At 38.9% G+C, this 25,694-nt stretch overlaps 1 protein-coding gene across 1 annotated transcript in view; it reads right to left on the minus strand.

The window, feature by feature from the left end:
* Positions 1-1,758: 1,758 nt before the first annotated feature.
* LOC121525845 (metabotropic glutamate receptor 1-like) overlaps positions 1,759-25,694 on the minus strand; it is a 41,829-nt gene continuing 17,893 nt past the window's right edge. The window contains exons 4-9 of the mRNA XM_041812009.1: positions 23,668-23,903; positions 15,946-16,192; positions 12,859-13,027; positions 12,426-12,552; positions 5,535-6,462; positions 1,759-2,614 (exon numbers count right to left, since the gene is read on the minus strand). Coding sequence (XP_041667943.1) covers positions 1,759-2,614; positions 5,535-6,462; positions 12,426-12,552; positions 12,859-13,027; positions 15,946-16,192; positions 23,668-23,903 — 2,563 coding nt within the window. The remainder of the gene's footprint in view (positions 2,615-5,534; positions 6,463-12,425; positions 12,553-12,858; positions 13,028-15,945; positions 16,193-23,667; positions 23,904-25,694) is intronic.

The following is a 25,694-nucleotide window of genomic DNA, read 5'->3' on the forward strand; positions in this document are numbered from 1 at the left end:
GCAGCTTAGGCTCAAGCTATAAAAGTACTGTAGCTCCTTAGCTACCAAAGCTACATAGCAAATTTAGCTACGTAGATGACTTAGCTACATAGCTAATGTAGCTAAAATCTAAAGCTAACGAGGATACATTACCTAGGTTAGCTATGTGAACAGCAGAAACTACAAAAGCTACATCGGTAATGTAGCTATGCAGTCAGAGCTAAAGCAAACAAAGCTACAGTAGCATGTTATGGTATGATAACTTAAGACATAAGTTAAATATTGATAATATATTAAATGTTTTTTATTTTATTCATTCTATTTATTAATGTTAAAACATTAAAATGTTTAAACATTTTTTAAATAACAATTAATTCTAAAAGTTATTAAGTTAAAGATAAGATAAGAGCAGTTTCAATATTAAATGAGAAACTGCTCAAGCACTAAATGGAACTGCAAAACAAAATAAAAATTGTTGTACGTTGCACAATGACAATAAAAAATGATTCTGATTCTGATGATATATTTGCTAAAGCTAGACTAATGTTAGAAGCAGTTACACAGATGTTAGCTTCATTAGCTTTAGCTAAATTGTTCGTAGCTACATTGACTTATGTTTTATGTCCCACTAGTAGTTATGTTGACTAAATAGCTAGCAAAGCTATGTTAGCTATAGCTAAAGCCAGCCACTGAGTTTTTTTTTTTTTTTTTTTTTTAATGGAGCTGAATTTTAAAAAAGAAACGTCTAAAACGTGGTTCCAACAGATTACGTCTCTTGTGTTTTGACAGATGTGGCGTCTTACAGTATTGGTCTGCAAGAGGGGATGTCTGAGATCTGCAGTGAAACTACTCTCCAAAGACTATGAACAAAGGACCGGATCGACTTCACATTTTGGCGTCACAGTAAATACTCGTAATACCCAGTAGTATTCAGTTGATGGTCAATAAACTGATAGTGAAGCTAACGCTAATCGGTTAGCTCAGCAAAAGACTAAAAATTAGGGGAGCAGCTTATCATCCTGATGAAATATCACACTTTCTGCCTATCAGCATCAATGAGAGTCACATATAACCACTTTTTATTTTCAACATACAAAAACCCTGCAGTAAAAATGGCTGATGTAACTGTGAAAATGGCACCTTTGTACAAGCCAAGCTAGATTTTTCCCCAATCTGCTCTTGATGCTAAACTACGCTACATAGCTGTTAGCTGCTGTTAATAGCTGTTATCTGTTTGTCTTAGGCAAACGAAATACAACAAATGTTTTCTCATCAAACTTTTTTTTGTTCATTTTCTAAAATGTCAAAACTGAAATGTCATAGTTTCTTTCATTTTGTGGATAAGCACAAAACAAAGAATATGTAAAATATTGCTGACAAATGACAATATTTTACATTACATACAAACTATTTTCACCCTTAATTTGTCCTATTTAGAACCATTAAAGTCATCTGCTTGTTTTTTCATATACATCTATTCCTAATAATAAATGTACATACAGAAAATCTTAGTTGTTTCTCTTACAAGCACAAAATCTGGTTTATCTTAAAAGCTTATTGTAGCATATGTTTGTAAGACTCAAATCTTTTCACTACTGTAGACAACATCTAAAAGAATTTAAAATATGGCATCTTGTTCACCCTTATCATGTAAAAGCTATTAATACAGAGTGAAAAATGACTTGTCAGTTAAATTTTTTGCACACATGTCATAATATACAACACAAGTTATCATGAACTTCTGAATATATTACAGCAGGTATTGTTTGGTGTGCATCCTCACAGAGTAGAGGAGCTTTGTTTTAGGTCTCTGAGGATGACAGCGGCGTACGTCACATTTGGAGGACTGCACAAAATTGACTCAGACACTGGTGAGTTTGGGAAGGGGCTCACCGGGGGAGCAGCGCAATCTCGGAAAGGAGAGGGAGGCATCAAGGCCAGAGAGTCGTCCATTGCTTGTTTAATCTCGACTAAGTCCTCCTCATCATGGATCTGAGCATTGTTGTACATGTAGCCTTGGAGAAGGCCAAACTGCTCATTCTCCACCTCTTGCTCCTCCTCCTCCTCCAGAGGGGAGGTGGGCTCCTCCTCGAACGGGTCTAGATGCATAGGCAGGATGGGTTCCTGCTGGATGAGGTGGGCTTGGTGGTAAACCGGCCTGCCGCCGCTAACAGGCTCAGGCATGCTAATCATATCATTGAGCTCAGAGATGTCACTGCTGAATTTATCAACCAGCCTCTCCTCCTGCAGGTGGTCCATGACGACGTGTTGGGGGATAATGCTAAGAGGCTGCAGATGCTCAGATGTGTACAGCTCCATCTCCTGCTCTGGGTCTTTTGTAAGCCCACAGGCAGGACTCTGCCCGTGTGCCATCATAGGGGGAGTGACGGGGGGATTGTATCTGATGGGATCACCCTCGTCCTCTTCCGCCACGTTGTATAAAGTCTTAGTGCTGAGGTCTGAGAACTCCAGGCCTCTGTTTTGGTAGGTATTAGTTAAGGGTTTGATGACAGCCATCTGATTGGAACCTGCTTCCTGTCTCTTCACATGCACTGACAGTCTGTGCCACATGTGATCCCCTTTGGGAGGATGTCTTGCACCTGGTTCAGACCATGACACAGACTTTCCATTAGAACTATGAACAAAATAAAGATGACCGTTACTGCACAGGAACCCAGAAAGGTGGAGACAAAAAACATCTGTGGATCATTTATGCACATATTATTCATTATGGAATAATAGAAATACATTGCTGAGGTTTCAGGGTATCTGCAGGTCTTTAAATTATACAAAAATAAATAGCCAAGGTAAATATGTAAATCAATTTACCAGAAAATAGGGTCTAAGAAGACATTAAGGACTTGTTTCTGCTAGTAGCATTTTTGCACTGTCAGCATCTGTTCTATTTGAAGCATATTAAGATGGACAAAAAGACGGCTGCCTGAGAGTGAAGCCAGCCTAGTTAGAGCTCCCCCTGCTGGCCAGCTGCAGTAAAGTTCTTTAACCCAGCTTTCTTAATGATAATAGATAGGCTTTGGTCAAACTAGAAAGTTAAAAAATCCCTCAAACTTTATTAAACCTAGATTCTGTCATGATGCTTTTCCCCCTGAGCTCACTCAGACAAAGTAGTGGTGAGTAATGATATGAACTATGGTTAAGGGGAAGCAAGTGCAGAAAAAACACTGTAAATGGACACAGGCCTTAAAAACCTTTGGATTTAATTCCCAAAAACATAAATATTTCGTCTTACCATTCAAGCATGTCATTTTATTTTAATGCTGTTATGTTTTAACATTCTGTAAAATTTAAAAGTAATATCGCTGCAAGAACTAGGAGGCTTTTATCCCATCTGTGTAACTGTTATTAGTTAATGCAGAGGTTTAGAAACCTGTTATGTGCAAGTGTTGACATTAGCAAAGGATTACAGGAATCCTAAATCAGTATTTCTGGTGCAAATCCATCAGTCAGTTAAAAACTCCCAAATCAAAAAAATTGCGCATTGTGTAAAATGTGAATTAAACACAAAATAGTGCCACACAAATCCTTTTCCGTCTGTACAGAATAGAGTACAGCGCTAAGAAAAGATATTTTAAGTTCAAATACATTATTTTTGTAATTCTGTAATTTTGTAACATTCTGAATTTGTTGCTAGCAAGACTTTCCAAAAAAAAGTTAGGGCAGGGCAAGACTGGAAAAGCTGTGGAATGCCCCAAAACACCAGGAAAATTCAACAGGTAAGTAGGTTAACTGGTAACAGGTGATAGTACCATGACTGGGTATAAAGGAGCATTCCTGAATGAATCCGTTGTTAAAAATCAGTGACATTGTTAGGTTATCTGCTTTGTAAAAGACTGTTTGGACATATACTTTAACACTCCAACATGGGAAAAAAACAATAATGAATGCTTGTGACCTTTTCTCAGGCAGGCTTTAAAACTGGTTTCATTATATGATGGGTATTACAATGTAGGAAAACCACATTGCAATACCACCTTTGGAAAACCATTGTCGGTTAACTCAGTATGTTACTGCATCTACAAATGTAAGTTAAGACTGGCTTGAAGTGGAAAAGTGTGCTGGGGTCTTTTGAGTCCACAATTCAACATTTTTTGGAAATAATGGCCGTCAAGTTCTCCAGCCTAGAGAGGAAAAGATCATGCAGAGGTGAAAAAGTTTGAAAACCACTGGTATACACAATAGGTGCTAGTTGAGCAATTGGCTTGAATATGGCCATAGCAGCAGTTGTCAGAACTGGAGAGCATTTCTTTATTAAAAACAAGAGCAAAGAGCTACTCTGAAAGGTTTTCATGACAGAAAACATGTTTAGCTCTTCTCATGGTCTGTTTCGGCATGGGTTTGAGATCATTACGGGTGGGTCTGCTAGTGTATCCAATGGCTGCTGCCATGGTAGCTATTAGCTCAGTTGTAGCAGTGGTGTAGCAGCAGTTTAATCAGAACTGGGTCATATTTCTTTAATAAAACAAGAGCGAAGAACCACACTTAAAGCTGGTCTTGGCGGAGAACCTGTTTTTGCACATCCCCCATTCAGGTACAGCATGAATTTTATAGTATTTCTATTATTCATAGTTCAACTGCTATGGCAATGTCAGCCTGTAGAGCAAAGGTTTTAACTGGAGCTGCACATCTTCTACTACCTCATTTTGTGTTGTTGCTCTGATTGGTCCATATTGATGGGACAGAGAGCATCCATCCAGTCACCTTCTGAGAATTTTTTTAAAAGTCCTGCCCCGCCCAAACACTTTCTATGGGAGGTTTTCCAGCCAAATGTGAAATATCCATCCTATGTATATAAAAAAAAGTCTATCCGGTGTGCCAGGCCACATTCTGCATGAGTTAGAGCTTCACTTTGCAATAAAAGAATGAGAGTATTAAACTAGACTGAGCGCAGTCCAGACCTGTCATTTCTTAAACAGTTAGTGTCTTCAATCCCCTGAGTGTTTTTAGGAGAAAGGGTGATGAAACACAGGGTAAACATGTGCCCGTTCCAAGTTTTTTAATTTGAGTTGCAGGCATCAAATTAATATCTCATATTGTTTGTTAAAAAATAAACAAAGTTTTAAACATTAAATGTCTTGTCTTCGTGCTGCACAAAACTGAATATTGGTTGAAAAGGATGCCATTTCAAACAGCGGCCCAACTTTTTTGAAAGTGGCTTTGTATTATCAATCAGAAAGGTTTTAATTTACCAGGAATAGTGTATACTCTGCAGGAAAAGACTAAAAATGAAGAAAAAATTAAAGAAAAAGCTACAGTACCCAGCATGTGTTTTGCGAACTCTGCAGAAACCCTGTATTCTCTATCTGAGCTCCTACTTGCCATCCCTTAGCACACAGAGATGCTTGTTTTAATTGTATCGCAGGTTCAAAGGTTACAATGGCTGTGTGAATTGAGCACTGACCTATATCCACCACAGGTGTCCTTTTGAAAGTGAATACAGTAAGACGTCAGGTTCCCTTTGAGAGGGAGTTACAGCAAAACCAGCATCCCTGAGGTGCCTCAGGAGCAGCACTCACAGACTCAATTAATGAACGTACCTGCCATTTCCAGTGTTCTTCTTCCTCTTGAACATGTTGAGCAGGCTGTTGCTTCTGCAGGCTATCTTGCCGTCACCGACGTGCATCCGCACTGCATCGGATGTGGTGAAGGCGCTGCGCACATTTCTCTCTGGTTTGCAGATGATGATGTACATCTTTGGCGTAAACATACAGCCCAAAGCTACAGTCACACTGAGGCTCACGGAGAAGGATGTGGTGATGATCTTGTAGTTGCTTCCAAAGTAGATAGGCACAAACGCCAGCCAGATGATGCAGGTGGTGTACATGGTGAAGGCGATGTATTTGGCTTCGTTGAAATTTGCAGGAACGTTGCGGGTCTTGAAGGCATAATAAGTGCAGCTCATGATAAGCAAGCCGTTGTAGCCCAGAGGTGCTACAACACCCATGTTACTGGTATTGCAGATGAGGAAGACTTCTCTGATGCTGGGGTAGGACTTGATGGGCTCAGGAGGCTCCATGATGATGAGGGTGATCTCCAAGGTGAGCTGGACGCTGATGAGGATGAAGGCTATGACCACCTGAGCCCAAGCGCTCATGAACCTCGGTTTCCTAGTGCAAATCTTCTTCTTGCTGCCAGCCAGAATACGGGCGATGCGGTTGGTTTTGGTGACCAGGGCGGAGTAGCACATGGCAGCCGAGAGTCCAACAAGCAGCCTCTGGAGGTAGCAGGAGGCCACGGTGGGACGGGCGATGAGGGTGAAAGGACACAGGTAGCCCAGGAAGATCCCAGCCAGGATGATGTAGCAGAGCTCCCGGCTGGAAGACTTGACCACTGGCGTGTCACGATATAAGACGAAGATGAAGGTGACGAATGATGTGACCAGGATGCCCAGGCAGGCGAACACCACCTGGATGATGGACTCTGGGTTGCTCCACTCCAGGTAGCGCAGGGGGATTGGTTCACAACCTGAAAGAGGTAAAAGCACAATAATATAAACACTCACAGCTTAAAAAAAAATTACAGATGTCTAATGTGTTCATACCAGACTTATGTAAAATCATTTGCTTGTAAATTACTTGTAAATTCAATGTAAAAACGCGAGACAACGCAAGTCTGCCTTAAGCAGTGCAAAGGTCCCTATTGTGCGGTGCAAATCGCATAAATATTGGACTAATTAATGTAAATCAGGCAAATTTGTGCTGCATTTGACACGCCATTGGCTTCATTCACTGTTGAGAGAGTTGAAAAATCTGAACTCAAGCAAATCACTCCAGCCATGATGGCCAATCAGCATGGAATGGAGAGTCTAGTGTTGTAGGACTTGAGAACGGTCTTGGTCTTGAGACCAGTCTTGAGACCACATTTTGAATGTCTTGGTCATGTCTTGCTCTCAAGAGCATTTTTAATCAATCTTGTCTCGGTCTTGGACTGGCCAGACATGGGATTTTTCAACAAGACTGGTCGAGACCAGCAATGATCTGCTATTATTCGACTTCATTAATGAGATAATAAGGAGAAGCACTTGTTAAAACAACAAATAGCTACACCTGCAAAAACTCAGACATCAGTCTATCTTATTTCTAATCAGAAATACTTCTGAACACTTACTTTAGGTCTCATTCACCTGACAAATCTAGATAAACATCTCATTTTCAGATGTTTAAAATAATTCCGGACTTGTCAGTGGATTTTAAATACATGCAAGGATTTATTTTTTACAAGAAGTTAGTTGAACAAATTTGTTAAGACACCTTGTTTTTATCTGTCAAATTTATAATAAATTAAAATTATAGAGAGAATGTTCTTTAACTGTTCAACTTTGGCATGGTTTTTAAAAATGGATTATTATGGTCTTGTCTGAGTTTCAGTCTTGACTCGGTCTTGACCCCCAAAAGTCTTGGTCTTGTCTTGGTCTCAGTGCACTCTAGTCTCAGGCAAGTCTCTGTCTCCCATAGAGTGGTCTTGAGTACAACACTAGGAGAGCCTCCAGTGACGTATTTCACATATGTGAGTGGAGGATCTCAAAGGACCAGCCTGAGGGGAGGACGTTCATTCAACCGGAAATTGAGGAGAAACTTGTGGCTAAAACACAACGGGCCTGTTCTACTGGCACAGGAATTAAAAGTGAGTGAGGAAGTCAGATTGCCTGGTAAGTTGTAAAAACTTGTCACTTGATTTCAGTCATCTACTACCTAGTTAGCACCACAGTTAGCACTGACCGAGTTAGCATAACCCTGCCAGGGAAGCTAATTTTCCTTCATGCCAGATGTGGGAGGAGGAAGCCCCTCCCCTCTTGTGTCTTTTGGGCACTCATGTACATGCAATTTGACGCACAAGTGAAGCAAGTTATTTGCTAAACTTACTATATTTTTGGGTCCAGATATGCGCATTTGCTTCTGGTGTGAACACAACATTAGGGTGCAAAAGTTCATGGATGTCTGATATCACATGTTTTATGTATGTCTGATGTCTGCAGCCAGCTGCCTCTCCTTTTTCCTGTCTGTCTGCATCTCCCTTGTCGCTCTCTGCATATCTCCTTCCACTTTTTTGCACCTCATTTTCTCTGCACCTCCTTCTTTTCTCTTTCTGGGTCTCCCTGCTCTGTCTTTTATGTCTGCATCTCCCATGTCTCTTTTTCCTCCACCTCTCTCTTCTCCCCTCCTGCATTTTCCTTTATTCATTCACAGCACCAGCACAGCTCGGGCAGATGGCCGCTACATGAGTCTGTTTCTGATCGAGGTTTCTGCCTGGTAGAAGGTGAGGTAAAAGGAAGTCTGTTCTTGCTCTGTAACCTTGGTTAACCTTGCTGAGCTCATGGCTGATTAATGCTGGGTCTTAATGAATATTATGACAAAGATTACAGTCTAGACCTGCCCTTTTTGTCCAGTGTCTTGGGACAACTTTAGTTATGAATTAGTGCTATACAAATAGAGAGGCCAGAGGACTTCTGACCTTTGACCTCCAAAATCTAATTAGTTCATCTTTAAGTCAAAATGGACATTTGTGCAAAGTTTAAAGAAAATGCCTCAGAATGCTCTTCGGATATCATGTTCACCAGAGTGGCCTCAACAGATGGAGGGAGGTGTGTAATGTGAACAAAATATTAAATGAAAAAATAAAAGTCAGTTTTTGGTAAGAATTAAATGAAAACTTTTAGGTTTTCAAGGCCTTATTGTGCTCAAAATCTAAAATTGATCAAATTCATGTAAGCCTGAGAAAATACAGTAAGCCCCAAAGTAGGTTTTTAGCTCAACTATAAATAAACTCCTCTCCCTGAGCCATGGCCAGGCTGGGTTACAGCCAGCAGAAGAGGGGGGCAATGCAGCAGGACAAAGTAAATCACTCCCTTTTTCAAGGATCCAAGCACCTACCTCATGTTGAGACAACACTACGAATATCCAATTCAAGCTTATTTATTCATTTGTTGTTGAACAGCAGGAGGGTTTGGGAGAGAAAACTGCTCAGAATAATTTTTATGTCATCCCACAGCTTCACATTTTCTAGTCTTTATGCGCAGCTAAAAGTAAAAAAAAAAGAGTGAAACAGCATGGAGAGAGACGGGATGATCCTATTAGGAAAGTGTCTTGTCTTTGAAGAGCACAGAAGGCCTTTGAAAGTGGGCCAGAAGAGCCGTAAGTGAAGTAGGGCTGCTGTCGGATGAAATGGTGAAGATGATGAATGGCTCTCAGGTGTCATGGGAAAGCGATGAAAATAGGACGTAGCAGGTTTTATGAAATAGTTCTGCGAAAATCTTAGCAGGACAAACTGTGCACAGAAGAGTCGGAGGGATGAGGAGAGAAAAGGAACTTTTCAACGCACATCTAGTAAGACAAGAAAAGTCTTCTTTTAGCCTCAGTTATGCAACAGGAACTCAGCCTGTAGCCAATCTAATAACCTAAATTATTCTTATTTAAAGAAGAAAACAGCGGGACGGCAATATTCTTGGTGCTTATCAGAGTGAAGATAATGTGTGGTAGAGTTTTAGTTTAAAGAAATAGCTGACCTTAGCCTAAACAAACAACAAAAACCTGCCAACAAACCAGAGCAGAGCTTCTCATTTAAGTCTTCATTTCCACTGTATTGGTTTAAACAAATGTGGGTTCCTCAGGATCCTACAGTCAATCACAGCTATGAACTGGGTTATAAAGCAGAAGGCAGTTATGCTAAGAGGCTAGTTTCAAAATCTAATTCAAAAGGCCTGCAGAGATATTTTTCTGGATTTGATACAAGCCGAATCTTATAACTTTAAAGTGATGTGAACCACACTGGATTTTCCTCGGATGTGATTATGGATTAGGAATGTTCCCCAGGCAGTAGAGATCTTTGTAGCTTATGTGCACGTCTAAAGTGAGCTTATGTTACATAAATGGTTGTGATGTACATATGATTCAGCCTAATTTGTATCTGCAAGCACAAACAAAATAATCATAATATTATATTTTTAAACTTTGATGTGAATCTAGTAAAAAAAAAAAAAAAAAACTATATTGATACTACAACAAGACGAATATAAGTCTTAGGCTCCCAATATTAAGTAATTCCCTCTTTTCAGTTATCAAAAATTTAAATTAAACTCCTGCACAATGATTATATTAAACTTGAATTTTTGTTACTAAAGTACTGCCAACAAATTTGTGCAATTTAGACCAGTGGTTGCCAAACTTTTCCCCTGGTGCTCCCACATTAATGTCTAAAAAAGGGAGTGTCTCCCCATGACCTGGATGAATTGTTTCATTAAAGGGACCAAATGTATGGAAGCCTATTTCTGCCACCTAAAAAAAGACCTTACAGGAAATAAGGAGATAGAAAGCTGAAACTATGAGATAAAAAGACAAATATTATTAGATAAGGAGTAGAAATTAAGAAATAAGGAGATAAAGAGTGGAAATTAGGAGATAACAATATTAGGAGATAAAAGGCATAAATATTAGATAAAAAGTAAAAAGTAAGATTTAAGTCGTAATTTAGAGGGTTAAAATTAGAAGATAAAATGTCAAAATTAGGAGATAAAGGACATAATTTTTAGATCAGAAGTAGTCTTGGAGATTAAAAGTCATATTTATGACATACAACAGTGAGATAAAAAGATAAAAAGGGACAAAGTATGGCGCGCCGGTAGTCGAGTGGTTAAGGCGCACGCCATATACACAGGCGACCCGGGTTCGAGTCCGGCCCGTGGCACTATTTCCTGCATGTCTCTCCCCGCGCTCCTCCCTGTTTCCGACTCTATCCACTGTCCTATCTAATAAAGGCAAAAAAGGCCAAAAATAAATCTTAAAAAAAAAAAAAAAAAGGGACAAAGTATATCAGGTTTAGGAAGATTGAGCCTTTTTATCTCATAATTTCAACTTTTTGAAAAACACATTTTTGACTATCTTATAACTGTGGCTTTTTATCTCATAATTTTGATTAAAGATTTTTTATTCCTTTGTACTTCTTTTTTTCAAAATGGCAAAAATGGGCTTCCTTACCAAATAAGACAGATCTAAACTTGGGGTGTCAATAGATAAATATTTTTGCAATTAATCGTAGAATTTCTGTAGTTAATTTCAATTAATTGCATAGCTTTTACCACACAAAACTCCACTGTTGTGTATTTAAAACTGTTTTTGTGTCATTTCGGACAAAAACTAAGAGAAACTGACTTCCTGTTTGGATAGAGACCTGCTTTTATAGTTAGAGCAAAGATCATGACACAGTCTTAACCCCTTAAAGACTGATAACTCAAATAACAGCCAGATAATTCTCTTTTTTTTCTTAACTGAGATATTTATTTTACCCTTTTTTTTTTTCTAAAGATTTATTTTTGTTTTTTTTCGTGCCTTTATTAGAGAGAGAGGACAGTGGATATAGTCAGAAACAGGGAAGAGAGTGGGGAGAGACATGCAGGAAATACTGCCACGGGCCGGATTCGAACCCGGGTCGCCTGCATACATGGTGCGCACCTTAACCACTCACGCGCCCATATTTATTTAACTTTTGACCAAATTGCCCAGCAAAATTATAAAAATTGCCATAATATTTTGAGTATATATACATATATAAACATTTTTGTATCACATGTGATAGATAAGGTGTTTTGGCAATTTACAACCTGCTGGATTATATTTTTATCATTTATCTGATTGTATTCAAAGGGTTTAAGTAGTTTATTGACTTGTTTTACATCACTGTAGCTGAAGGGCAATGCTGACGTGGCTTAACCAAAGTGTGCTTAAATATATATATATATCTATTACCAAAACACCTTTATAAAATACTTAAAACCTAATCATGACAACCTCAGAACAGTGGGACGGGCCCCAGGTTGAGAACCAATGATTTAGACAATGTGCAAGAGTTCTCTTGTCATTTTTGATGGATTAAATCCTTTCATATGCACCCTTATTGTTTGACAAAGAAAAAGTTTAATTATGTGGCATTTAAGAGTAGTTAAAAGCATTTAAAAGTATCAGGGTACTGAACATTTTGGTAACCTTAGTCCCTGTCCTAGTAAACTGGAGCCTGGCAAAGTTCACTAACAAACATTAGACATTTACTCTTTAACCTAAAGAGCCAACATTGTCTTATTTAAGATGGTTATACAATGGAGTCTTTTCTGGGTCTTCAGAGTTTTCAATGAGTCTTGAAGACTTTTTTTAGGTGTCTTGGAAAACACTCTTGAGAGTTTCTCTTCAGTAAAAACCAAGTTGTCTTTAATACATTAGTTTTTTAAAATTAACCTTTGTTTTTGCTGGATATAGACTTATATTCAACCATGAGGTACTGAGGTAGAATAGATCTTTTATCTACCGACAATGAAATAATCACATGAGCCTTCTTTCCAAAATCACTGAGTGAAAACCTGTCAAATTAGTCTTGGCCAGGTTTTCCTAGCTGAGAGTTTACAGATGCAGGTTCAAACAGCAGAGTACTGAAAACAAGCTTACCTTCCAGCTCTTCATCCGGCCACCAGCCCAGCTCACAGGCCTTACATGTGAACTCATCCTGGACGTACTCGTTGTCCTTACAGGCAGTGCAGATCCAGCAGCAGCTCACTTCTCCCTTTCTGATCACCTGGACAGCAAAACATGCAGGAAGATGTAAAAGTACTGTCCAACAAGCTCCTTTCCTTGCTCCAACTTTCTTCATGTAAAAAGGAGTTCTGATTGATATTCATAGCAAAGGTAAGTCCCAGCTGATTAACTCTAATCTCTCTACATTATCCTGCAAGCTTTTAGAGTGTACTTCTGTAGAATGTAGATTTGTACTCCTAATATTTAAAAAAAGTAAAAACATTGGAAAGGCAAGGCTACATAGCTGTAACAGAGATTTAAAGGCATTTATCCTAAACAGGGCTGTATCTAACGATGCATCCCTCACCTTGATCTCTCCTTTGGAGCAAGGCTCGCTGCAGACTGAGCGGACCATGTCGCTGCGATTCATCTGCATCATTTCATCATCCAGACTGAGGACACCCTCATGCCAGGAACCGATGTTAATGTAGTCATAAACACCCGGCTCCACACGCTGGAAGTTCATGATCTCATACCTGGCAGCAAGGACAAAGACGAGATAGAGAGGAACGCCGACAAGATTTCAGTGATGATGAAATGATCTGAAGATATAAAGTCTCTGGTTTATGTAAAACAAGAATTCTAAGATACTCCAGACCTGTTTTCTTTATCTAAAAAAGTCAATTTATTTATACTTCTGTCCTTTTGGCAAGATTACTGATGGGACTTTTTGTATATCATTAAAATAACAGTAGTAGTGATTTCTCCTGTAACCTATGAGCCTTAAAATGAAAACACTTAAAGCAAACCTTAAACAGTTTTAATGAAAAAGTTTAAGTGTGGAGTGAATACTTTTTCTTTGGTTCTATAAAGTTCATGGAAGGAAAATGTTTACAGGACGCTATGAGTTACAAATCTCATAACCCCTAGTCCTCAGGACACAGTGTCAGTGGTTTCTTGAAAGAATTTCAAATTTCAATTCATCTGACCACAGAACAGTTTTCCATTTTGCCTCTGTCCATTTAACTGTGCTTTGGCCCAGAGAAGACAGCAGTGTTTCTGGATCCTAAAAACTAGTATCCGGATTTCTGATCACTGAATCATATCTGTGCAGGCGTCTGTATTGTTATTTTACAACACAAAATGAGGTAAGTTTGAAATCTGAGAAGAATTTGTCGGTTATTTGGGGCGTAACATAATTAAATGCCACATTACGTTGCAGACAATGCATTGAGATCGTTTCAACAATGGGAGAAAACAAAATGTAATGTATTTTAAGAACGTGTGCTTACAGGTAATAAAACATCTACAGAAAAAAGAGACTGAGAGGACGACAAGCAGTGAAAGGAAGATCTTAAATGAATAACCTTAATATACCTTTATAGTTTAAATTAATATGACTATTAGGCGATTAGAATTATTATTAAACACAATGAAAGTTTGGCAGAGATGCCAAGAAAGAGCGAAGCAACTTGTTTGACTGACTTTACTAAATAACTGTCCTGGAGACAACTTCAAAATAAAAGCACATGAAAACAGGGACAGCTAAGAGTGGGCCTCGAAAAAGATTACGCTAATACTTTGAAAAATATACCAAAAAGTCATCGTTTCAATATGTCAGACCTGCGAGGTTTACAGACTGTGCAGGATGACTACTGAGTGCCGTTTTTCCATCTTCAGCTCACAGAGCTGTAATTCCCAGTTACTAATAGTGTTAGTGGTCATTCTCTGTCTCTGCAGTAAACTAATCTCACTTTTTATTCAAGGCTGAAATATTAAACCAGGGGTGTCAAACTCAATCACAGCAGGGTCCGGATTTTGATTTCAGGACTAACCTGAGGGCCTAACAGGGTCATCTATTAAACCAGAAACTGTCAACCTCATTTCACCAGTAATAAAATATGAAAAAAACTTTGCACTGATGATAAACAAATTTCACATTTAAAAAGATAAGTTTAAAGGCTCACAAGCTGAGAAAAGTAAATTTATTAGTTCAAAAGTTTCACAACATGAAATCGAAATTCTGTTCCTCCACTACTCAGACTCAGTATTTACAAATATCTGAAGTTAAATTAAGGGCACTTTCACATTAGGCCCAGTTGTTTCGAACCACGTTGCTGCATGATTGCTGCCCCTCCCCCTCCCCCCGCAGGCTTGCTTTCACACTAGCAACATCGAACTGTGCCCAGGCCCACTTGCGTATTTCCTCAGTCTTAAACAGCAGGTTGCGGTATGCACGTAGCTGGTTTACAACCCAGCCATGGAGAAGAAGAAGAAGAAGCTACCATGGCAACCACTGGGGTAATGACCTGAGCGAAGATTGTTTTTTGTTTTGACCTGGCAAAAAGTCCATCCTGCAGCCATGGATGATTTCACATCACTTTTTAAGATGCCAGCAACTTCGCTCTTCATATCTGCACATCTACATTCAGCTCAGAGGATTAAATGGGCTCACACAAGTGCAGATACAGTGGTTTTTGAGTTGACAGGAGACTTTTATTGCCTTTGCACTTCCTCTCACTGGCTCTAACTTGTGTTCATCCGTATGGTGAGTTAAAACTGACCATTTATTGACTGGATTCTGATGATTTTCGGCCATAACTGAGGAAAAATGTGAACTAACTGCTGCGCTGTAAAAAGAAGTTTAGCTTTTACAATGACGTCATAAAGCTGATAAGTCGCTCTGTCTCGTATCCGGGTGCGGAACCGAGCCAGAGTCCACTTGAACCGTGCCTGAGACTACCTCCCCATGTGGGCCCAGGCCTGGTGCACTCGGATCTGGGACCGGGCCCCTAGTGCGAAAGCACCCTAAGTGAGATCAAAGTCACGCCTGTGCAGGTAGTCTGCAGTTGTGAGTAAACAGGATACGGTGTATACATGGCACAGTGTCCCGTTTTCTTTTGGAGTTCTCCAGGAAGCAAAACAGGGTTTCTCAAAATTCAGAAACTGTAATTTTCTGTTTCTGAAGACGTGTACATGCACAAACAGAAACCGGGATACTTAAGTCCATGTAAACACAGCCAATGCAATAGAAGTGTGAGGGCATTGTGAAGCCAACAGCTCAAGCCAGGCAGGCAAACACAGCAAAGAAGAATACTTTGGAAGTACAACACCTTTTTAAGCAAATAGGCCCTCAGGTGGCTTACTCGCCAAATTTATGCCTGACTGTAGCCTCATTTTTTTGGCCCTAACATGCCTAAAAGTTCTGAACAGTACTGTATAATTTGTGCTTGTCTACAGTGTTTTTTATTTACTTTCCCAAAGAGGTGGTAGCATAGGTATAACACTGCAGGTTTGAAAAGAAGCTCAGAATTAATTCTTACACCACTGGTTGTAGGTTACTTAGAGAATCTCCTATTAAAGGATGGAGTCTCATACCTCTAGAAAACAAAGAATCCAAGAACTACAAAGCATCTGTCTATCTCTAGAGGACTGAAAGGAGAGCATATTTTACCTCCCAGGTGAGTCCCCATTCTCGTCAAACCAAATGTCCTCTCCTGAAACCCCCGTGAAGGTCGTCTTGAGAAGGAAGTCCAGCAGGTGGCTGCCGTCCACAGGCTTCATGTTCTCACAGAGACCCACATGATCGGGGCAGAGGTGAGTGTGCATGTCGTGCAGGCCGTGGGCCATGGCGTAGATGGCGTTGATAACAAAGCCCATCTTGCTGTCTTGAACGTAGTTGTCCTCCAGACTTTCATAACCTGTTCACATATGATGAAACAGTTAGAATTCATTCCCGAGACCGTGTTATTTCAAAGGGAAAACCTTACAGGAGGTGCTTCATTGCTGCGAGCAGTAGCGTGTTATGTGCTGAGGAAATCGTTCAGTTTTTCTGTACAGGTGTGTCTAGCATGGTTTAACATATTACAAAGGAGTGATAGGGTGCTCACTGATACATTCTTGTAATTATTCTCTGAAAACAGGCAGCCAGCTACACGCCTCTTTGCCTCAGTGGGAGACTGCTTTTAAAGAACTGGAAGCCTCAGAAAATGGCTTCAAAGAAACCTTGTTACCATGGCAAGACTACCCGTTTCTGCATTTATGAGTCAGGAGTCAATTAGAGCCCGTCTAGAACACTGTGCCACAGAGACTGTCTCCTCAAGCAGAGAAACGAACCAGCTACTCCAATACATGTAAATCTGTTGTCTTCTGGGTATTATTAAAGTCAGACAGACATGATGAGCGAATGACATGAACAGTGTGTGATAAACACACCCTATCAGTTCAGTGTAATGCAAGCTAGAAGCAGTGTAAGCAGTTTTTAAGTTGCTCTATGTTGAAGTAAGATGTCAGCTTAATGTCATTACAAAGGCCATGCTTTCAATCCGTTTATGTAAAGCAGCAGACCAGGTACGTGCGTTAGCAGCTTTTTCCTCTCTCAGACAAATTCTGGACCTAGACTTGTCTGCTAGTCATTTACAAATACTTTTTCAAGATCAAGGCATTATAAAAAAACATTATTTCTATTTCTACAGCTCTAAATTATCAACCCTTTTTATAATCGATGTTACTGCTGTGCTATCTTTATGTAAGATCTGGCTTTTACACTACGGAAATCCCCACCTAGAGCTGGAGCTAAGTTACCAATTAAGCTCACGTTAGCTGAAGCTGCCTTACAAGTTTTTCTGCCATCCAGTGTCGACATAAAAGTGTAGGATAAACACACAGCTTTATCTTTAGTGACTAAATAGTCCATAGTTTTTTTGGTAGTTAGAGACTCATTGTTCTTTTTTTGGATAATTCTTATTTTTGAGTGTGGCCAGCGCTTTTTTAGTTTATATCCATTTTCTTCTGGTTTGAATTGTTAAGGCAAGAACTTTTATTGTTTGTGAATAAATGATTGTTAACTTGACATCCTGATCAAGTTTGTAAGCTTGGAGAAAACATTTTTTTTATTATGTATTACACCTACCCCCCAGATGGGTATGTGGCATAATATGGGGGCTTGTCCGGGATCTTAACGCGGGACCTCGGTACTTCACACCATTTTTAATCTTGAAAGTTTTAGTCTAGATTTGGTCAAGGAAAAAGTCAAAAGCATTTTAGTCACTTTTAAGCCCATAAAAAGCCCTTACATTTAGGTTATTCTGACTCAAAATAACTAATTTAAGTGGCTTTGTTCATACATTAATATAAATGTAAGACATTCATATTAATGCACTATCAATACTTAATTTAAAAAAAACACTAAAGAAAATACTGACATACCTTGAATGCGCTCACACTGAATCTCTTCTTTTGTCATTTCAGATTTTATTAATGTCCAGCACTAGCATTTTAGTCTCCTTGACAAAAACTTAATTTTTGTCAGTCTTTTTTTTTTTTTTGACAAAGATCTACTTTTTGCTAGTTTTAGTTTCTTCTCCCTCAAAAAGAAAGTTGTCAGACATTTTTAGTTATAGATTTATTTGTCAAAATTAACACTGCAACACAGCACAATCTGAAAGAAAAAAAATCTATATGGGGAAATTTATTTCTAAGGTTCATAAAGACAATATCAACATGCTGTAGCTGTTTCTGTCTACATCTCATCTTATTTCAGTTGTTTCTATTTCTTTTTAGCGTTTTTATCTCATTTCATGGTTCCTTCCACTTTTTACTGTTTTGTCTCTTCGTATTGCTTTATCTCGCCTTATTTTTGTTATAACCTCCGCCAAGGACGTTATGTGATTGGCAGGGTTTGTTAGTTGGTTTGTTAGTTTGTTTGCAACATAACTCAAGAAGTTATCGACGGATTTAGATGAAATTGTCAGAAAATGTCTGAAATGGTGCAAGGAAGAACTGATTTGATTTTGGGAGTGATCCGGATCACTGTCTGGATCCAGGAATTTTTTTAAAGGATCCTTTACTTTTGGGAGATAGGGCTAATGGCGGAGGTCTGCGGTCTCCAAGAGCTGTTCTAGTTTATGTATGTTAACATCTTTTAGTACTTTGATGGTTATCAAATGTTAATGTTGCTGGTTTTCTGTTACATGGGTTCTCATTGTATATACATTGGCTGCTGGTTGAGTGATTAGCCTGGATGTAGCTGTGGAAATGTGGCAGTTTAATCAGAACTTGACTACATGTCCTCATTAAATAAGAACAAATAACAGCAGAAGAAGTTTTCAGCATGAGTTTTATGCACCAGCACGTTTTAGAATTTTTATACACTACAGCAGCACCATAGAGCTCAGGTTACTACTGGAGCTGCATGTGCTTACTGCCTCATTTTTTCTTGTTGCTCTGATTTGACCGTCATGAATGTGACAAACAGAATGTTTGTCCAATCCTCTAATTGGAGACCTTCTATTAGTCTTTCTTTCTTCCTTTCTACAAAATAATTTTAGTAGAAATGTTGTATTTTCTCTGTCATCAATGTTCCATTCTGATACACCCAGGCTTCTTACAAAAGGAATTTTACCCAAAAATGGTTGAAAGGAGGATCTATCATTGCTAACAGGATTGAAAATGATGTTTCATGCTTGTCTCTACCCTTACTCTTTTCCCTGAATCTGTTCCAAACCTCCTGTTGAATATTTTATGAAAAGCATGTGTAAGGTAATGTATCAGCTGATAATTTAATAACTGATGAGAAGAGATACAACTTGCCAACTGGATTTTCCCTCAAAGGTACTAAACCTTAGAACATTAGCTGTTCATTTGGACTATAATATTATAAATATGTGCCAGCCTGATGTGGTAATATACATCTAAAACTTAACTGCAAAGACGAAAGTGTTATCAAGACTATGCTATTGACTATTGTTAACAAATATGTGAGATTCTATGGGCTTACTTTTGGTACATGTAACTGTTATATATCAAAAACAGCAATGGTTAAAGATAGAGCTATTTATGTTTTATACTCATGTGAAATTACATCATTTTTAAGCATTTAAACAACCTGCAAGGACATTTGTAATTTTAGGATATAAATAGTCAAAATTTCAAAATGTAGTACCCCAAAAACTTGAAATCAACAAATATATACAGTATATATATATATACACATATATATTTCTTCACTGTTAACTAATCCCACTTATAATTCATCATGCATGTTTATCATGTATTATTTTCTTAGGTGTTCTTAGATGCACCTAAGTGCTTAAATTTTATTTCCTATTGAACTGTGAGAGCTGCCTGGTGGTTTAAAGACTTTTTTATCATGTAGACCAAAAAATGTATTTTACTATATTGTTATATTTGCTTACCATATTGTAGTTAATTCAGGTTTTCTATAACATCCTAAAATAACTTTGCTAAGCGTTCTTTCCAGGTGTAGCAGGTAAAATTCCTCTGTAAATATGTCATGTACATCTATATTTTCTCTAAACTCAGCATACGTCAGGATTTGCCCGCCACACCGACAACACAAAGCTGCATGATACTCGAGTCTGACGAGTTTTAGGAGCGTCTTTATCCCTCTCTGGTGTCTCTCTCACCATCCTGTTAAATCAAGTAATGATGTTCAAAAAGGACTGCTGGGAAACTGAGCGTCTGTTCAAACAAACACATAAAGAGGGAATTCAGTCGGGTAGCAGCTGGGTGAGCGTCCGATGGGAGCTGCTGGTGATGACCTAGTTTAACAGCTCCTTGGCTTTGACGCCCAGCTCACTCACTGAGCTGTGTGAGCTTCAAACACGAAATGATGTCATAATGACAGCATGCAGGCAGAGGAGCGACTGCTGCATGTCGGGATAAGACGACTACTGAATCTTCTCCGTCCCAATAAAACTACAATTCAGTGATTTTGCTATTTATTGACCATATTCACACAGTGGGCATTTTCGTCCAACACCGTGCTCACGGTGGGAAGCTCAGATGCTGTTCTAATGTCACACTGCTGATTTCAGTCAGACACATTCACAAATCTAAAAGAAACAGTTTTACTGTTTTACTGTTAAGCTAAAAAATACATTTGATAAAAGTAAACTTCTACCAGACAACAGCTAACAACCCTATTTTATAAAATAATTTAAAAGGTCTAAAATTCTGAAATATTTTTTTGTAACAACACGTTACAAGAGGAGTTAATTGAATACATTAGCTTTGTCCAAGCGAAGCAAACAGGTTTCAACATGGTTTTTAACAATAACAATGTTGAGTTCTTAACAAATTAGCTACTGCTATACAACTGCTAAAGTTAGCACTTAGCCACTTGCTAGCTGACAGTGCAGTTTGCTAAACAAGCCTCTTACTCTAAAACCCACCAGTTCACATTGCTGAAACTTAAGGAGACTATGTATTTCCATCACATTTACTCTCACAGTCATTCAACTTAGTGTAATTTTTCTAAGTACCATAAATCTAAGATATCTACTGAGAATGTTTTTTTTTTTTTCCACTGACAAATTTAGCTACCACAGCCTTTAATTCCTCATGTATTAGCTCATATAGCCCTGCACGTTCTGCTTACATGCAAAGTTGATGAAGTGGACAGGAGTGTTTAGGGCTTTAGTTACTGTGTGAAAAGTTAAAAAAAAGGTGCAATCATTTACAAAATTCACACCATGATTTTATCATATGAAATATTCTAAATAGTAAAAATATGTGTTGGTGTTTATAGCCTTTTGGAAGCCTGAATCTGAGGCAGCATGATCAGACGGTTTAGTTCAGACAGCTGCAGCCGTTCAAAAAATGTTTTGTCTTGTTGCGAATCTTTGGTCTGAACTGGACTTTACACTGTGATAATAATAATCAGTGTTTGCACACATTCAGAGAAATTTGAATTATGGTAATATTTAATCTAATAGTAGACCTTTTAGTCTTGTTGAAATCAAACAATCCAGTTTCTTGAAGTTGGTCTCAAGAATACCCTGATAATGTTTTTGATGATCACTTTTCTTGCATGTATAAACCTCAATTGGACCACACTGGACTGGAGCTCTGAGCATGCTCTACACTCACACCAGGCTTGGCTAATGCTAAGTGTAGCAGGATACATATTGCTGTCTGCCTCTGGCTATCGCCATAAGCTAGAGGTATGACATTCTTCTCATTTGTACAAAAAGTACAGCTTAGAGGGCGTGTTATTTGCTTGTTAGCAAGGTCAACAGGAGGAAGGTCTTAACCATAGACCGTAAAAAGAATTGGACAAAGAATGTGTGACGTCAGCCGTTTGATTACAATAGGTGGATTGAAACAGCTTTGGAAGCCAATCCATATTGAAATTGATGTCTCAACTGAACTTTGCACCTTACAGCAGACAAAAGTCTGCCCACTGAGCTCGACTTCCTGTCAGCTAAGCTAGCTAGCATTCTGGTTGACAGATAGGTAGCGTCTGCCTGTCAAGCTATCTGTCCGTCAAATGAGACGCGCCAATCAGTGCACAATGAGGTTTTCCTAAATATATAATCAAAATGATTGTGGTACAAAAACATTCACCCCCATACAGTGAAAGGGCATGAAGACATTAGCTGATGAAACACGTTGTGTTTTTTTGAACCAGGCTGTACACCAGTTTATATCTAGTGTAATAAACGGCTTTTTAACGTGTTGTATAGTGACTTCCGGTGTTCCTGCATCCAGCCTCAAGTGGACACTTGCCATATTGCAAATTTTTGCACTTCCACATTGGCTTCATTTTTCAGGACCGGAGGTTGATGCTTGGTCTTAACTGAAAGCACACACATTGCCACCTACTGTAGCAAACACACATAAATCTTAGCATTTTATCACTTTTTGTTCACAAATACTGAGACAAGAATAGTATGCCTTTTTGTTTTCATTTTGGTCATATAAAACAGCTTTGTATCGCTTGCTTGAATTGTGTTTTCTAGAAATGTAGCCTTGCTAGATTAAATGTGCTAGGAAATGGTTGAGTGCTGGTTTTAGCTGTTGTCTGGATGATTCCAAATTAAAACAATGGCAAGATATTGTTACTTCATACCACTTTAAAACAAAAAAGCAGTGCAACATTATAAAAATGTTTTTGTTTTCCAACTTTACTTGTGAAATTAGAGGAAAATGGCCACTGCGTAAATCTGGTGAATTGCAGTGAAGTTTCACTATTGAGCCTAATCATGTGGCTACATGCACCCTAAGCCGGATCAGCCAATAACTAATTCATTCACGGTTATTGGGTTGTTTTATACAACTGTCTTAAGGCTTATGGGCAATTAAGTGAAAGCAGACCAAGATAAAATGTCCATTTAAAACTGCATGTAAGAATATGAAATTAAAAACATCCCAATAGCTTCATATATTAGAGGTTAACTGATATTAATCACCCATGAAGGGAAAAAACTGCAAAGTTATTAAAAAATATGATAAAACCTTAATACCAGTCAACCTCTATGTATATTGTGTTGCTAGTGAGGTGCATTACAGATCTGTTCAGAGGGGTTCACTCACCGTCTTGGAGTTCTACACAAAAATTAAATAAAAATTCAAACATAAAAAACAACAGAAGTGACAGGACAACAAACAATAACTCTGTCTCCACTTTTAATAATCCAACAATTACTATTAAAATATAATGCCCTCTATAAATGGATAAAAGCTTTAGGTGTGCATGATAAAGAAGAGAGGCTCTGTATTTGTACTTAATTTGCAAACGGTGCAAAAAAAGATTAAAACAAAGAAGAAAAATGAGTTGGAAAAAGTAAGTCAGTTGAAAGCCTTAACTAAAATGTTAAAAATGTCATTAAGTGCATGCATTATTCTATATTTACGTTCATCAATAAGATTTGTCAGAGAGAATTTTCAAATTGTCCAAGACAAAAAATAATGTATAAACTGTAATTAATGTGTGAGAATTGACAACGTAAATATATTCTCTGTGAATTTTTTCAAAATTAAGAGTATAAGCAGTATAAAAAAAAAAAATGTTTTCAGAAACATGCTTGTTGAGCATTGTTTCGAGGACATATAATGCATTCTGTTTGTTCCTTTGCAAAATGAAAGGATGAAATTTACCTAGATCATCATCCTCTGTAAAGCCGAGTGTCACAGAAATAAACAATATAAAAAAATGTTATTGAACTGACTGAAGAGAAGTCTGCCCTCTGGCAGTCTAATTCATATTTAAAGAATGTGTTCCAGTTTATGAAGCCTTCTGGCTCAGTCCTCTGGGCATTGAACACATCACAGCAGTTCAAAAAGACAAGCCGATGTGCACACCGCTGTAAAACGGTAAACCAGAGAAAAACTGCAGGAAACATCATAACTGGCTGACAGATTGTTTAGCTACCTGAGCAGTTTCGTGCATAATTCATGTTCTCCTGTGGGTGTCCAGGGAGGCGGCACTGAAAGCGGTACTGCCAGAACTCGGGGAACCAGGGGTTGCGGGTGTTGGTGCTGAGTTTGAGTCTGAGGAAGTAGTCGTCGAATGAGGACACCTCCTCAGACTGCAGCTTCACAGTGATGCCGCCCACCGCCTCTTGCTCGTAACCCTCCACCACCTCCACTCGGTCTGCCCAGCCGTCACTGCAGAGAGGAGAATAGTACAACTACTGGAGACAAAGTCCACATATCTCATATTATCTTCTATCTACATTCAAGTCTCAGAACATTACATTTTTTCCAACTGATTAATACAAAACAAGCTCTGATCAACTTTGAGGGTAATTTACAACAATTAGGCTACAACTTTTCTGTATCATCCTCAAAGACTTTTCTGTCTAGTCATTGCCCCCCTCATCCAATATAGTGGTAAATTTTAAGTTTTGCTAAGCCATATAAGTCATTAACCTTGAAAAGCAGATGGATTTGGCCAGAGTCCATGTCTATTATCAGGCAAATCCATCTCACAAAGCTCCAATCTGAAACGATTGTGCCAGGTTTGAAAATGGACCTGGCCAAACAGAGTTATTTTAGGAAAATGTGGCTGTAGCTATGGGCGGGGTTGATTTTTCTGTTGAAAAATAGCAATGTCCACACCTTTATGTGGCGAGTAAGCACGGGTACTACCAGGCAGGTAGTTGGGTTGCCATGAACCCTGGTGGCGCTGTGAATGGCCAAAGGGCCCGAAAACCGCTGGCGGTCTCTGTGCATTTTAAAAGGTTCGAAAAGGCCAGGACAAGGACTGGCATGTTGGGCCCTGCATTGAATCCTTACAGGACTAAACGATATGATGCAATATACACTTTACTGTCCCCTTTGGCAAATTTGTCTTGGACTGCACACGTTCAGCTGCCATCACAACAATAATAATAAAAGCACACGGGTCCAGGTGGCAACAGGGCAGCACCACCTCATCCATGCCCTGTTTTTATTCATAAGTTACTTGAATCAAGTCTTGATTGAAATAATACAAATCAAATCTGCAGTATCTGTGTTGTTCAACTTTGGCTGATTTAATTACACATTTACATTTTTTTCTGTGTTCTAGAAAACATCAGCAGCCATGATTGGAAACATGAGTCCCAAAGGATTTAATGGTGACCAAAATTAATCACACACTATAAAACTAAGACCATTCACAAATCTTTCTTCAATCAGGCAACACCAGTTTCTCTCATTTCAAAAGTCTGAAAAATAAATGGTAAACTGGCTAGAGCTTGAATGCATTTCTAGTCATCTTACTACACAAGGTGCTTTTATACTCTGCAGCCCCACTTACCCATTCACACCCATACACTTCACAGTCACACACTGATCATGAAGGCTGCTTTTTAGACTGGGCATTAGTATCAGCTGATCCCATTCATAGGCATTCATACATATTCTCATGTGACGGATGCAAGCATTTGGGGGTTAAAAGTCACATATTTTACCCCTTTAAGACAAGTTTATACTGGTCTCAGAGGTCCCCAAAGCATGACTGTGAAGTTTGTTGTTGAAAAAAACACTCCAGTATTGGATTGTCTGAAAAAGCCCCTCTGTTTCAGCCCTGCTCAGAACGAGCCGTTTCTGTGTCTGTGGCTTTAGATGTTAATGAGCTGTCTGACTCCGCCCCTCTCAGGAAATGGATGTGGCTTAATGAATGTGGCAGTTGAGAGGAGGATCAAGAGAGGAGGGCGGAACTTTCCTCCAAGCAGGAGGGCCAACCGGGAATGGTTTGAAAGGCAGAGAAGTGGGGGGGTTCTAAATCTTGGGGGTGGACAGGCCAGGGGCGCATATTTTTGTTAGAAAAGACCGAAAAAGTGATTTTGCATAAGTGACCTCTAAGTGCTTTGCCACTGCTAGAGCCTGGGATTTAACCTCCAACCTTCCAGTTAAGTGACGACCAACTCTACGATTTCACAATTGCCCAAAAAGTCACCCTAAAAGTTGAAG

This window comes from Cheilinus undulatus, linkage group 18 (genome assembly GCF_018320785.1).
Source record: "Cheilinus undulatus linkage group 18, ASM1832078v1, whole genome shotgun sequence".
Classification (NCBI taxonomy): domain Eukaryota; kingdom Metazoa; phylum Chordata; class Actinopteri; order Labriformes; family Labridae; genus Cheilinus; species Cheilinus undulatus.